At 33.8% G+C, this 15,825-nt stretch overlaps 2 protein-coding genes across 3 annotated transcripts in view; both read left to right on the top strand.

Moving 5' to 3' along the window:
* The window catches only part of LOC102578266 (transcription initiation factor TFIID subunit 12), an 8,620-nt gene extending 3,976 nt beyond the window's left edge, over positions 1-4,644 (top strand). The window contains exons 4-8 of the mRNA XM_006341058.2: positions 2,133-2,207; positions 3,560-3,638; positions 3,711-3,775; positions 3,872-3,907; positions 4,198-4,644. Coding sequence (XP_006341120.1) covers positions 2,133-2,207; positions 3,560-3,638; positions 3,711-3,775; positions 3,872-3,907; positions 4,198-4,326 — 384 coding nt within the window. The 3' untranslated portion in view covers positions 4,327-4,644. The remainder of the gene's footprint in view (positions 1-2,132; positions 2,208-3,559; positions 3,639-3,710; positions 3,776-3,871; positions 3,908-4,197) is intronic.
* Positions 4,645-6,716: 2,072 nt separating this feature from the next.
* LOC102606026 (probable uridine nucleosidase 1) lies at positions 6,717-12,810 on the top strand. 2 transcript variants are annotated; one of them, XM_006341057.2, is made up of 9 exons: positions 6,717-7,148; positions 9,759-9,874; positions 10,007-10,066; positions 10,343-10,525; positions 10,613-10,717; positions 11,544-11,640; positions 11,745-11,852; positions 12,103-12,238; positions 12,444-12,810. In XM_006341057.2, exons 1-9 carry the CDS (start codon positions 7,058-7,060, stop codon positions 12,550-12,552), a joined length of 1,005 nt encoding a protein of 334 aa, XP_006341119.1. In that variant the 5' UTR covers positions 6,717-7,057; the 3' UTR covers positions 12,553-12,810. The 2 variants fall into 2 exon arrangements, with proteins under 2 accessions (XP_006341119.1, XP_006341118.1); XM_006341056.2 differs by lacking the exon at positions 6,717-7,148 and adding an exon at positions 8,306-9,335.
* The last annotated feature ends 3,015 nt before the right edge of the window (positions 12,811-15,825 follow it).

Here is a 15,825-nt window from a genome sequence, read left to right as displayed (position 1 = left end):
CCCTCCCCCTCCCTCCTCTCTCTCTCTCTCTCTCTCTTATTCTTCTCTCTCTGTACTCTTTCTCCCCTTCTTGGTCTCAGTTTTTGGTGCTATATCACTAGGTAATGTTTATTGGCTCTTATATTGTCAGAATTTGGCTGCCCAATGGCAAGATTGTACATATGATGCCTTCCTAAGTAGTGATGTTGCTTGTAAAGCTTTATCCTGTTAGCTTGCAAACTGAGATTATTTAGATGAGGGAACAAGTAATAGGTAGCTTTCCAAGTCTTTCTACCTATAATTCTTGAAGAGGCAAGTTGGCAAACCTCTTAGGAAGATGTTTCAGCTTGATAGGGGATTACAAGGCAGGGAACCAGTAATAGGTAGCTTTCCAAGTCTTTCTACCTATAATTCTTGAAGAGGCAAGTTGGCAAACCTCTTAGGAAGATGTTTCAGCTTGATAGGGGATTACAAGGCAGGGAACCAGTAATAGGTAGCTTTCCAAGTCTTTCTACCTATAATTCTTGAAGAGGCAAGTTGGCAAACCTCTTAGGAAGATGTTTCAGCTTGATAGGGGATTACAAGGCAGGGAATTGAACCCCCACTACGAAGGTGAAAGTTTAGGTAGCCAAACCAACTGGGCTACCATGATTCGGCATGATAGCGACTTCAAGTTTAGCAGTATAAATTATGACTGCTTGTCTGCTACTCCGGAAGTTAATCTCAGTTATGCTGACTCGTCTGTAAATTGGTAGGGAATGAGTAGTCACCATTTACCCGAGTGTAAGGCAGCACTGCAGCTGTGAATTTTCTGGTGTGCAGTCCGTTGTAGCTTTTGACTGTAGTACAGGAAGATTTCACTAGAAACAGTGGTTTAACTTTATGAGGATGTGCTTTTGGTTTTGAATAAACCAAATGAGTGCAATGAATGATGTGTGGGTTAATCTTTTTTTTTTTTGGATAAAGGTAATGTTGTATTCATCATCATTAAGGATATGCTGGAGACCTCACCTCCAAAAATTGGTTTCCAACAAGAGAAAAAACATAAAAGGCTAATAGATTACAAAGTGCCTATAAAATCCAAAATTTGTTCAGCTTCTTCTATCCCTTCCTCTTTACACCAAAAATAAAAAGTAGTCAAGCAGTTCCATTTGACTTTCTCTATTGAATTAGCTTTGTTATCATAGCATCTGCTATTTCTAAATGTGTGGGTTAATTACACATCCTAAATAATGGTGTTTACTCTGTAATATACTGTCAGGTTATTGCGTTAACAGCAATTACTAGCTATGATTTATCTGCTTGAAAACTGTTACTAGCATATTCTATTTGCCAAATATGAATTAGCATATTCTGATTGCAAACTGTCAAGAATTAGATGTTCAATTTGCAATCAGATTATGCTAGGTCTGATTGGAAGGATTCAGCTCTAGCCAGTAAATGTATGCAAACAAGATACGGAGGATAAATATTATTGAATGCTTTTGCTATTTATAAGCTTGCAGGATCCATTGATAATGTACATACTGAATCCATACATCCCATTGTGTAATAGTGATACTTCATCATAGTTGGAAGCTGGTGAAAATTTTTGTAGTTATAAATTATATGATGGTGTCTGTGCTAGCTTGAATCCAATGGGCAGACCACAAGTATAAGTGCTAGGTCAACATGCCTATCAAGGTTTGAGTTTATGGAAACTGAGTGCTCGGATTGGGATTTTGAACCTTGTAGGGATTTAAACCTGGGATTTTGAGGTTACCCATATACGTCAACCACCACCCCATCCCCTGGGCGACTCTGTCAATGGGTATTTCTGCCAAAAAAAAGAAAAAACAATGTTTTTTTATCAGTCACTGGAAATGGAGTGCCTATCACTAGTTGATGTTTTGGTAAGAGTTCCTGATTTGGACAAAGTGACTTCTTAAAGTGTAAAGGCAGGTAAGAAAAGGAGGGGCAATCATGTTGAAATCTGAGGTGTATAAATAAATAATAGAAGAAGCCTTGTCATTCATAGTCAACTTGCAAAATGAACAAAATCTCTCGACATTTTATCCCGTCTCTCCTGCTATTTGATTTTGGTATCAGGTGTCTATTCTCTATTCTCTTTGCCTTTATGATTCAATTGCTTGACCTGCATCTTTCATTGACAGATTGATCCATCAGAGAAATTGGATGCTGAAGTTGAAGACATCCTCGTTGATATAGCAGAGGAATTTGTGGAATCTGTAAGTTCCTATTCTAGTTGTTCCACACTGAAATATTCCTTTCAATCTGAAATCTCACCTGACAATCTGATAGGTATATATTGTAAGATTATTCTTGGAAGTACTCTAGTGGGGCTGAAGTTCTGGCCATACTTTAATAGGATAAAGCTAGCTAGTTCATTTTCATAGATAATGCCATTACTTTTTAGTTGTGCAATTCCATTCAGCTTAATGTGGTAAGATCAGGGGTATTTATCCCCAAAAAAACAAAAAAAGAGATTATGGTGAGCTCAGGGGTATGCGGTTTCATTTATTGCTTACTTCCTATTAAGTACAAGAAAGGTTGAAATTGCCACCTGATCGAGGTCTCTGTTTGTACTGAACTATGAATTTCTTTGTAGATGAACACAATGAATTCTAGGAAGCAAGGATATAAGATTTTCCCTTAGATCCGACTATTCTGCATCAAGTTTTCTTTTTTGTGTTATGTAGGCGATAAGCGTATGTTCTTAGTTTTAAGGAAAATTTCAGATTTGCTCCCTTTGTCATTCAAGTTCTTGTTTTATTTATGAGATAGACTCTTCCTATGCTGATCAATGTCTTTTATCTCTTTCAATTGGATATTTTGCTTCTCTTGAAATGAAATTTTATGTAAATGCCAAGCGATTTGGGAGCTCATTTCTTGTAGCTATATTATGTGTGATTCTACAAATCTAAAGGGGGGAGTACAGAGGAGGGGCTTGGAAAATTGTTGCAAATTCTCTCTTCAAATTAGCCGTTCCTTCTCAGTTTCTGTGTTACAATTAATGCGTGAATCTTTTCTGGAGGATTCATGTGACAGATAATTGATATCAACATCCAGTACTTTATGGTTACTCCAAAAATGTTGTGGCAGGAATTAAAAATTGGGAGATGGATTGAGGGAAAGAAAATTAACGGGAGAGGCAGTATTAGTTACTTAACAGGGTGAATGCAGCTAATGGATGTAATACAATATTTGGGAAGGTAATATCAGCTCTAGTAGGATTTGTGAATTAAGACTCACATTTATTGAACTTGTAGTTCTGGTAACATGCGGAGGACCTGAATCTCCTTTTTAATTCGGGGTGGTCTAGGGTAGGAGGAAAGGGAAGGCTGATCATTCCTCACACTTCTAGATAGTAAGAGCTCTATAATGAGCTGCTCATTCATTCTACACCACGGCATGTAAAATCAGAGTTCTGAATTATTATTTTTTTCCATATTTGTTGGGTGGTTTAAGTTGGTATCAGAGTCCCTTTGGACCTGTATATTCTCCAGCCAAATGACAATACTATGTTAACAGCGCGTTTCTCATTTTTGTACTGATCCTTAACTACTTCCTGCTTGACCAGATTACCACATTTGGCTGTTCATTGGCCAAGCATCGAAAATCCAATACATTGGAAGCAAAGGACATCCTTCTGCATCTTGGTAAGTTACTTTTTATTCCTGACTGGTCCAACGTTATGCAGTACCTAACCTATTAAAGTGTATTTGATACAGAAAGGAATTGGAATATGACTCTCCCTGGTTTTGGCGGGGATGAAATCAGAGCCTACAAGAAGCCAGTGAGTTCAATACTACATATTTATACTTCTTTGTGATGTTGTCTTTATTTTCCAATCTTTTCTTGTTATCTGATTGTTTCTTTTCTGGTTTCTCAGTTAACAAGTGACATCCACAAGGAGAGAATAGCAGTGGTAAGATAAATTTTTTACTTTGTCTTATTGCTTGTGATTGGTTTCGTCTTTACGTATCTATTTCAAAATGAGAAGATAATGTGACATTAACAGTGCAGATCCAAGATTTGAACTTTATGAGTTTATAACTGTGTTCTAAATTTAAATCTGAATTTCTCAACCAATATACATGGTTTGAGTCAAAGCTACTGTTTCTGCCGAACCCGTAATCTGAAGTCAACCTTTGGTCCTGCCGTCCCGGTGATGTATATCGGTCATTATTAGCTGATCAGTTGTTGTTCGTTTGACAGATAAAGAAATCGACTCTCGTGGCCGAGATGACAAATGCAAAGGGCCCAACACAAACTGGTGGGAATATGAAAAGCCATTTAGCAAAGAGTGCAGCTAATATTTTGGGTTCCCCTAATGCCAAGACATGAAAGCTTGTGCATTATGATGAAAACAAAGGCAGGAAGATTTGATCTAAAGAATTTTTTACTGTCTTCACAGTAAAATTTGAACTAGATCTTTTTACTTACATGTAAAATTAAATTTCTTAACTTAGAATTAGTATTGAGAAAAGAAATAAAATGAAATTGTATTATTTTGTTATTGTTCAAATAGAGAAAATGTGGGAAGGGATGCATCACTTTTATGGTGATATTTCTCATATGTAAATATTTTGTTTAACAGATTATTGACCCGTCCATTTGTTCGATTTTTGCTAAATATATATATCGGCGTATGTATTATGACTACGTTATCGATAAATATCTTGTATTTTAAAATCACACGCTTCATTATTCAATTTTGTTACGTGTTGAAAAGTCACTTGCATCAATCCATGTGCATGTGAAATTATTGAATGGATTATTATATATAGTTCCATGTAATTTCCAGGTCAAATACATGTGCTATAACGTGCAATAATTTATGTCCAACAACTTTTTAATAGCAAAATAACTAACAATATTCTCTTTACTTGTATGCTTATTGTTGAGTAAACCTAATATTGTGAATGAAAAATCTTTACTTGTGAGTTTTCTCGCACGCTACTTAAGTGGTGATGGCTTTTTTTTCGTACCTGGTAAAGTAAAGCTTGATTTCTTATCTTCATTTCATTGAAACGTAACGCAAAAAAGTTTTTTACTCTCCACCCTTTGTCTTTCTTGTTTCACTAACTAGGAGGTAATTTAAGAATATCCTTTTAGTTGTAGAAAAATCCTATAAATTACATTATTATTTTTTAATATTTATTCTTTGAGTTGGATAAACCTACAATTCCTTAAAGATCCTCATCATAGATGGTTATTCTTTGTTTCTTAGTTTAACAAAGAAGTAATTATTGTCTTTTAGGGTTTGATTGATGTAACATGTTGTTTGAGCTATGGAAATATTTTTTTTTAAAAAAATAGAAATATAGAGTAAGGGTATGACTTATGTATAATAGACTTTTGTGATTCAGTTCTTCCTTAACTCTTGCTCATAGTGAAAGCTTAGTGCGCCAAACTGTCTTTTATTAATATAATAATAATACGACATAAATTACTATCAAATAATCACTTATTCACAAATTTTGTGTGGAGAAATGGTTTTCATGAAAAATTTATTTGGCTTTGCTTAACCATATTATCCTTTACGAGTATTTTAGTAATTAAGTTCTATAGAAATTAGACGATCTTATTGATCAAATTACCTAGCGTTGAACTCCTAAAATCACATAACATGCAAAGATCTTAATTGGGTCCAATATAGTGTTTTTGGATCAACAAATTGATCAAAGAAAAATTGAATAAAATCAAAATCAAATCCAATCTTGTATATTAAATTAAATCTAGAGCTCTCTTAATCCATATTAAAAAAAACAATTTAGTCTATAATTGTCATAACATTAATAGTTATTTTGAGGAAAAGAAACCCATAAAAAGGAATGAAATTTCACACTATGTATTTTGGTATCATCTTCTAAGTGATTTAATCAAAGAAAATATGCTATGGTATAAAATTTTAAATTCTCTTCATGAAAATTTTGACTACCACAATAAGTACTCCTCCATCTAGGATGGATCTAGCATATATTGTGCATGTTCACGGGTTATTATTGTACATTAACTTGAAATTTATCGAAACATATAAACTTTTTTTTCCTGAATTCGCATCTGCCTATAAGATCAACATGAAATCTTAAATTTGAGCTCTGAAAATAAAATCGTCTTTAATTTTTGGATTCTGAAAGCCAGGTGAAAAAACCAAAGAGAGTGCGAATCAAATTAGGGTGCCAATACCAATTTACTCAATTATTATTGTATATAATTGACTTGAGATTGCCGTAGTAATTTATAAACTTCAAATTATGAATCTACCGCTGCCTATAATGTCAACATGAAATATTGAGTTTGAACAATGAAAATAAAATGATCTTTAATTTTTCAAAATTAGATACCGAGTGAAAAAAACAAAGAGAATACGATGAGGATCAAGTTAGTATACCAATTTATCAATTATTATTATAGAAATACATAATCTTCAAATTCTAAATACACATATGCAGCTATACAATCAATATGAGGTCTCCAATTTGAGCCTTAAAAATAAATATTATCTTTAATTTTCAAATATCAGATGCGGAGTAGAAAAAGCCAAAGAGAACACAATGTGAATCAAATTAATTAAGATATCATTTTATTCAATTATAATTATATATTAACACGAAGTCCTTCAGAAATCTATAAATTTCAAATTATAAATCGAATTTTGTCCATAACATCAATATGAGATCTTATGTGCAAGCCTCGAAAATAATAGATATCATACATCGAGTGAAAACCACAAGGGAATCAAATTAGGATCCACATATTCTTATCTACTTTTCTTTCCCAAACTCATATATATTCACACATAACACAACTCTATAAAACAAGAAAAGGAAAAGAAAAAAGAAAAGAAAAAAAGGAGCTGAGTTTTTTAGAAAATTCAGCTCATCATCAGAGCTGACTCTTACAAATTCTTATCCTTTTTTTCACTTATTAATAAATCCCACAATTTTTTTTTCTTATTCTATGATTTGATTTTTGTTATCATATTGCATTTTCATTGTCTTTCTAGGTCCCAATATTCCCCTTTTTTTTCTTCAAAAAAATTTCCCTTTTGAATTTTGAAAACTTTTCAAGAATGTCGATTTATGATGGTGATTTGGTGGCTTCCAACAATTCTTTTGCTAAGCAACGTGAAAAGATTATTATTGATACTGATCCTGGTATTGGTAAGAATATTCTTCTTACCCTAAGAATAAATTTGTTTAAAGTTGGGAACTTTAGCAAATTCTGCATTTTTTTTGTGAATTTTAGCTAATTGTTTAGTTAATGGTAATGGGGTTTTGATTTTGTTGGAGAAATAGAGGGGCCCTTTTGTTTTAAGTTGGGAACTTTAGCAAATTTCTGCATTTTTTTTTTGTGAATTTTAGCTAATTGTTTAGTTAATGGTAATGGGGTTTTGATTTTGTTGGAGAAATAGAGGGCTCCTATTGTTTAAAGTTGAGAACTTCAGCCTTTTTTTCAGTTTTTTTTATTTTGGGTGTTGTTTGTTTTTCATGAATGAGTTTAATGTTGAGAGTTTTAGTAATTGGCTGAATTGTTATTGATGGTGTCTAGAGAGGATAGGGACCCCTAACTTGGGAAGTAGAGAGTTGTTTCCGATAGACCCCACAAGTGGGGTACAGAGAGGGTAGGGTGAACGCAAACTTTATCCCTACTTTGGGAAGTAGAGAGTTGTTTCCGATAGACCTTACAAGTGGGGTACGGAGAGGGTAGGGTGAACACAAACCTTATCCCTACTTTGGGAGCTAGAGAGTTGTTTCCAATAGATCCCACAAGTGGGGTTTGGAGAGGGTAGGGTGAACGCAGACCTTATCCCTACTTTGGGAGGTAGAGATGTTGTTTCCAATAGACCCCACAAGTGGGGTCTGGAGAGGGTAGGGTGATCGCAGACCTTACCCTACTTTGGGAGGTGGAGAGGTTGTTTCCAATAGACCCCACTTGAGGGTAGGGTTAACGTAGACCATACCCCTACTTTGGGAGTTAGAGAGGTTGTTTTCGATAACCCTTGGCAAATTGTTTATGTGATGGTAATTGGGTTTGATTATGCTAGACAAATAGATGACCCTTTTGTTTAAAGTTGGGAACTTTAGCTAATTTCAGCATTTTTTTCCAGCTTCTTGAATTTGGGTGTAATTTGTTTTTCAGGAATGAGTTTAATGTTGAAACTTTTAGTAAAATAATTGTTTGATGGTAATTGGATTTTGATTTTCTTAGATAAATTTTTGGTTAAATCTTCTACCTTTTTGTTTAAAGTTGGGAACTTTAGCAAATTTCAGTATTTTCTTTTTCAGTGTCTTGAATTTGGGTGTTCTTTTTTCATAGATGAATTTTAAGTTGATATGTTTAGTGATTTTTTCAGCTGAACTGTTTGTTTGATTATAATCGGGTTTTGAGATTCTTAGACAACTAGATGACATTTTGGGAAATTTTGTATTGTTTTGGGAGTTCTTATGGGAATGTGGTATCATTTCGGGGATTCAGTTTTGTGTACTTGAAGATTCTTCTCTTTTGTTGTTAAAAGTGCAAAGGGAAGGGCAGATTCTATATAGAGAAGGGGTCCAAGTTACTTTATTGTGTCCATTTTGATTACAATAATCAGATATAATATATTCTCATTCTTTCTGGAATATGTGAATTTTGGGATTGTTTCAGTTTGTTTTGAAGAGAATCTTGGAGATAAAGTAGCTTTTCGTCATCCTAAATTAGATGTACTTTTAATATATGAAAGTATGCAATTAACTTTATATATGGTCTTTTCTAATTTTGAGACTTCTTTTAGTCAAGGAATGTTTTGTTACTTTCATAAAGAAATCGGGAGATGGTACTAACACATAGGCACCTAAGAAATCATATTGTCTTTTCTGATAAATTTCTCAAGGTAGCTTCTATAATTCTCTTGATTCTTCGGTAACAACTATAGTAGGATTTTCGTTTGCTAACTTTGTTTATGTAGTACTCACTCTTAACTATTAACAATCTGTAACATCACTCTGGACTGGAAACTTCGAACTTCAATAATATTGAGGAAGCTAAAGTAGCAAAGATGGTTGGCTATTATAGAACAAAAGGACAAGACTAAATAGCAATAAGAGTATGCCGTGAGTTCTATACTAGAGAGTAAGAAAAGAAGTATCAAATAAATGCAACCTGTGAAACTAAACCAAAATCCAACTCGAGGAGAGTCGTTCTTTGATCAGAGAAAGATGTCTTCGAGAAGGGAAAACACAATGCAATAGCAGGATGTTTTCCTTGAATGTCTGATTTCCTTCTGTTTTCTTCCTTATCCCAAAAGAGCAGAGTTGATGAGGTTTCCCAGATCGAGAAGTTTGAAGGAAGCTTAGCACTTATCATAGGTTGGAACAGTTTCCCCTTTCTGTTCTGAAATTTCTTTTCCGGCAAAGCTATTTTCTTCGTGAAAGAGGAAATTTTGAGAGAGCATATCTTGTGGCGACGCTTTGGCATAGAAGTTGTGTTTCATTCAAGTAGAAACTAATGCACTTTTAGTAATATGATACTTGGTGACTCATCAACCAGGAAAAAGATAAAAGTATAATACTTAGTGATGCTTGAAAAAATATCAAGAAATTCTTTCATTTCTATCGTCTCAAATATGGGGGATAAATTGTGCCGGTGAATGAAAATGAAAGACTCGTATCTCTCTCATAATAGGTATTCAGTAGGCTGAGTTGTGTTTATGTGTGTTTCCTGATGAGCTTCATGTTCGATGTGGTTCCCATTAGTCACATTGGAGCTAATTTTGTTTTCGTTGATAACAGATGACAGTATGACAATACTAATGGCATTTCAGACACCAGAAGTTGAGATCATAGGCTTGACTACAATCTTTGGCAACGTAACCACAAAAAATGCTACACGAAATGCATTACTTTTGGTATGTTTTTAATTTTATTTGTATTTATCTATATTTCTCTCCTTTCATCATATTTAAAATTTCCATCTTCTAGATGTTTGTAGATCAAGTTCTTGATCAATTACTTCTTTAACTTAATTTGCAAAATGATAGTGTGAAGCTGCAGGTTATCCGGATGTTCCCGTGGCAGAGGGTAGCTCTGAACCTCTGAAGGTACCGTATATTCCTTCTAACAGCAACAATTTATTCTTTTGCAATCTCACATGCTATTCCAAAGATACAAGTGATTGCAGCATCACTTGAGGATACCTAACATGAAGCTAATTTTTAAACATTTTTTCTACTGCATAGATATATATTAGAATAGATTAAAGAATAAAAACGATAATTGCTTTTACAGGATTTTTTCTGTTTAGTTTATGCTTTAGTTTCCTTTCTCCCTTGTAGCTTCTCAACACATTGTCACCTAACTCTTGTTTCTTGCTATAGGGAGGGGAACCACGTGTTGCAGATTTTGTTCATGGCTCAGATGGATTAGGCAACTTATTCTTACCTTCTCCAAACTCAAAGAAAATCGACAAATCTGCATCTGAATTCTTGGTGGAAAAAGTTTGTGAATATCCTGGTGAAGTGTCGATACTTGCACTGGGACCATTGACAAACTTGGCTTTGGTACGTTGTATCTCAAAACTTCCACAACTTTCAAGTTTCTGATTTCACCTTGCATTTACAAAAATTTCATCTTTATCTGTTGGTTAGGCTGTCAAGAGGGACTCAACCTTTGCAAGCAAGGTGAAGAGAGTGGTTGTACTTGGTGGTTCCTTCTTTGCTTTAGGAAATGTTAATCCTGCCGCAGAAGCAAATGTGAGTGATTTCTTCCCCAATGGGGTATATAAAGAGTATTGTTTTTTCAATGTTTTACAATTCCTTTTTCAAACCTGCGTTGATATGCTTTTTTGAGCCAATGGTCTATCGGAAACAACTTTTCTCACAAAAGTAGAACACCCTTCCCAGACCCCATTTGTGAATGTACATTTGGCAGGCTGTTGTTGTTGTAATGTATTACAATGTGGAAGCATGTTTATGTAGTTGTTTGGTCCTGTAATGTCTTGCAAAAACGTCTGTCTTTAATATTTACCATGCACTACGTAGAAATGTTTAGTAGACACCAAGTTCTCCTTGAAATTTGAGTATAATATGGGTCCTTTTTGGCATTATGCCAGCAGAAATACTAGGAATTCTTGTGTACTATACATCATTTCATATTGTTGTCAACGTCTATAAGCTCAACGTTTTTTTCATGTTCGCTTATTCGTTATGCAAAGCTGAAGAAACAGTCTTTATTGTATTCATTGATCCAATTTGTTACTCCCTCCGTCCCTATTTACTTGTCCATATTTCCTTTTTTGGTTGTCCCTATTTAGTTGTCCATTTTGACAAATCAAGAAAGGACAACAAATTTTTTCCTATTATACCCTTATTTACACTTCTTGAAAATTGTAAAAGTGTATGTTGTTTCCCTCCAATTTTATTTCACTTGAATTCAAATAAGTGGTTGTAATTTTGAAGTGAAAAGTTGTCATAAGGGTAAAATTGTAACTTCACTCTGTGTGCCATTTCTAAAGTGGACAACTAAAAAGGGACGGAGGGAGTACTGTTTACTCATTTGCTTAGTTTTCTGACGAAGCAGATACATGGAGACCCTGAGGCTGCTGATGTTGTGTTTACGTCGGGGGCAAATATTGATGTTGTAGGCATCAACATTACAACACAAGTCAAATTGAAAGGTGAATGTTCACCACTTAAATATGTCGAATGCTTCTATTTTTTGCTCCTTTAATTGTATAATTTTGTTCACCTCTTAAATATGAGTATGATTCCCTGCTTTTAGATGCTGATCTTGAAGAACTAAAGCAGTCCAAAGGAAAACACGCTAAATTTGTGTGCGATATGTGCAAATTTTACCGTGATTGGCACGTAAAATCAGACGGTGTCTATGGTAACTTCTGCGTTCTTATATTGTTTTTGGATGACTGACGGTGCTTCTTAAACCACTTTCTTGTATTTTTCTCGTGATCATCTCTTATCAATTGGCGCTCAGACTCTTCAAAAATGTTGCCACACCTATGTCGGATCCTCCAAAAATGCACCGCTTTTAGAGGATCCAACATGCACCTGACGACATTTTTGAAGAGTCCAAGCAACATAGGTTAGGCACCACTGATAATAATATGCCGTCCTCTTTGCAGGAATTTTCCTACACGATCCTGTTAGCTTTGCTGCACTAGTTCGGCCTGACCTCTTCACCTTCAAGAAGGGCGTTGTGAGGGTTGAGACACAAGGCATCTGCGTCGGGCACACCTTGATGGACCAAGGGCTAAAGAAGTAAGTACTTGCTACGTTACTCGGAACACTCCAAAAATGTTGCCACACCAGTGTCAGATCCTCCATAAATGCACATTCCCAGAGGATTTGACATCCATCTGTCAACATTTTTGAAGAGTCCGAGCAACACAGAGTATTTGAACTTATTTTTTTCTTGCCTATAGCGCCAAACTCGGTATTAGAACTAATAAATCGTTAAAATTAGGTGGAATACAAGCAATCCTTGGACAGATTATTCCCCGGTTTCAGTTGCGTGGACAGTTGATGTGGACGAAGTTCTGGATTATATAAAGAAAACGTTAATGAAACCGTGATTACCATTGGATCTATCGGTCTCTCCCAAGTGTGAATCCTGCTCGGGAGATCGAGGAACATCGTGTTTTCTAACATCTATTACAGCAATTGTTCTTAATCTTCATTTTTCCCTCCATTCCTTGCAACTAAATAAACCTCAGTTAGTTCTGGGAAATATGTAAAGGACTTATAAAATGGAGGTCATTTTCATGTATGTATTCAAATTGAAATAGGGTGTCAATTGTCATATAGTTAATCTTCCTTCCATTTTTTCTTGATTTTTTATTTGGGTTCGATATTTCCGCTCCATTGTTATTGATGTTATGTTTAACCAGAGGTTTCGGTTTCTAGTTCGAGCTTTAGAAACAACGAAATTCTTGGTAGGGAACATTGATCCCTTAAATGAATTTTATACTATGTGAATTTTACTTGATTTAAATTTCCTCTTTGTGGGAAAGAAGGAAATGAAATTTAGGATAATCTTTTCATAACTAGCAAAATGTTTTAGGAGTATTCACAAATAAAATTTTGGTTCACTATCAAATGCAGATATAATTTGGAATCTCTATAACAATTTTAGTATTATAGAAAAAGTTTGTTAGAATTGATTTTTCATATATTATTTATAATAATATTCTATTAACACGATAAAAAAATATCCAGATAAATGATATCCTTATAAAACTTCATTTAATTGGAAATAGATAATATTAAACAAAAAGAAAAATTCATTTGATATATTAAAGTTACCTTTTTATATTTTTTTCTTCTATGTTCACGTTTACGTGCAAACTTTAATTTTCTTTTCCATTTAATAAGCAAAGTTTTTGGATAGAGTTGAATATTACTCAACCAATTTTTTTAGAGAATAAAACTTCCAAGCAACTCTAAAATTATTTGTGTTTTTTTAAAAATAGAATAAAATCTCATTATATATATAGTGTGAGGTCACGAGTCATGACGTAGGCGGGTCAACAAGGACGGGACATAAAGAAGGTCAATTGAAGCTTCGGAAGAAGAGGTATGGTATATGATAATTTAGGCGAATCTTATATAGGAATTAATGTGAAAGAAAAGTGAAGAACTTTAAAAGAGGAGACACAAGTTCATATGATATGCACAATTTTGGACTCGATAATAAAATGGCGTAGTTCAAAGGACAGATCCATGAGCATGTTGGGTCAAAGTGGACAATGAGTGCTATATTTGTGCTTTGTTATGACAAATATCAAATCAGAGACGGACACTTCTTCAATATAATGGTGAATCAAATCTCAGCGAGGACACTCGAATCCCTAAAGAGGGTGTATGTGATGCATGATGGAAAGTCAGTCATAGAGAAGGTCAGAAGAACTAACAGATTTTTAGATTGTTCTTCAGATGAAAGGGATCACTTAGCTTGACATCTTAGTCGAACTATCCTATATTTAAACAAGTGAGGAAAGTGAATAATTTTATTAAGTAGAACACAAATTCATAACTTCACATGGTATGCGCCTTTTGGGCTCGATGTTGGCATCATCACGAGACAAAATTGTGAGTCATGTTAGACCAAAGCAGACAATACGTGTTATGATTTGAATTGTGACACATAGTTAAGTGATATATAATTTTCACTTAGGCTTTAAGATCTCCAATATTTCAACTTCATTGGACAACTTTGATATGTCAGTTGGGCCTGAAGCACTTGGGCCAATTAATTCCAGCCCATATTGGCCCAATCATTGGTGACAATAGTCTAATTTAAATTTAGGCTAAAGTCATCATATTTCACTTAGATACCTCAACTAGGAATTGTACTTATTAAACACTTAAATTGTTCAAAACATATATCTATTAAACACAAAATGCTGATATAGCAACTTAAGTGTACCTCACTTGACATTAGGCGCGTGAACAAGTTCCAAATATCATTTTATTTTTATTTATTTTCTAAGAACTTGTACCTTTTTTTTTGTTTTATTGACATTTGGCATTAAAATTATTTTTTTATTTAAAATTAATTTCTTGGTAAACCCAAGAAAAGAAATCAACCCCACCCCCTTTTTCAGCCATCGTCTTCTTCGTCCATACTCTCAGTTTTTTTTAGTTTTTTTGTTTTTACTTTGTTATTTCATTTATTTTCATTCTTTATATAATCTGAATCTACTAATTAATTTGATTTTGCAATAAGAAAGAAGATTTTTAGGCATTGAAGTTAAGAAAGTTAGTCAGACTCTGTTCATCTATATTTCTGGCCACTTTGAACCGACATCACCACACAAATTAAAATATAAGTTAATTAAGCTTATTGACAATAATATCTTAAAATTTCATAGAATTAAATTGAGTATTCTCGATTTCTTATTGGCGCCGTTAATTTCAAAATGATTCACATTGATTTATTTTTCACATGCATCTCAAAAATCATTTTGCTAAGCTACGGATTATTCCCGAATAGATTTAATCCCCATAATTTATAGGAATAATAAGAAGAAAAACAAAAAGTAATCTGCCAAAGGAGTCGAGAACGGCGAGTGCCTAAGAGGAAGAAGAAGAACGAACAAAAGCTTTAGTAGGTGGGGTTGAATTATTTAGGGTTGAAAACAGTACTTATTTTTTTATCTTTCAAAATCATAAAATAATTTTTTATAGTTAGATTGGGCAATAGGCCATGGCCAGGTGTCATAACTTTATTCGTAACTATTTTAAGCTTACACGCACAGGATTTTATGTATTGATTGTCATTTTGTGTCTAATAGATATATATTTGTTAATATTAAAGTGTCTAATAGATACTAGCCTTAGTTGAGGTGTCTAAGTGAATTATGCGGACAACTTTAAGGGGTCATGGATGACTTAAGCCAAATAATTTAATAGATATCATTAGTGTAATCTAATATGTCATAACAAATTTATTTATGATTTATTATATGTTACCAATTCACGTCGTTCAATAAATTAACTTGCAATTACTTTATAAGTAATCTGATTGGGTAAAATGTATTACGTTTAGACCATTAGTTAGGACCATCCATCCGCCTCTGATCACGAGAAAAAGAAAATGCTACATAATTTCTTCACATTGATTTAAATAGCTAAATCCTTTTACCTATAGTCAAACTTCTTTATGATAGTCATTCTCTACAAGAATATTTTACTTTAATAACCATATTTTCTATAAAATAGAACTTTCATGTTATGTTATATGTTTTCTATGACAAAAAAGATATCGAAAACAGATAACATAGTTATGAAAAAGTTTAACTATAGTTGATATATTTGCAATTCAAGATGATCCAAGTACAATCATA

The sequence above is a fragment of the Solanum tuberosum genome, unplaced genomic scaffold (assembly GCF_000226075.1).
Source record: "Solanum tuberosum cultivar DM 1-3 516 R44 unplaced genomic scaffold, SolTub_3.0 scf00021, whole genome shotgun sequence".
In the NCBI taxonomy this organism is placed as follows: Eukaryota; Viridiplantae; Streptophyta; class Magnoliopsida; order Solanales; family Solanaceae; genus Solanum; species Solanum tuberosum.
Note: the sequence above shows the minus strand (reverse complement) of the source record. Positions and strands in the feature narration are given on the sequence as shown.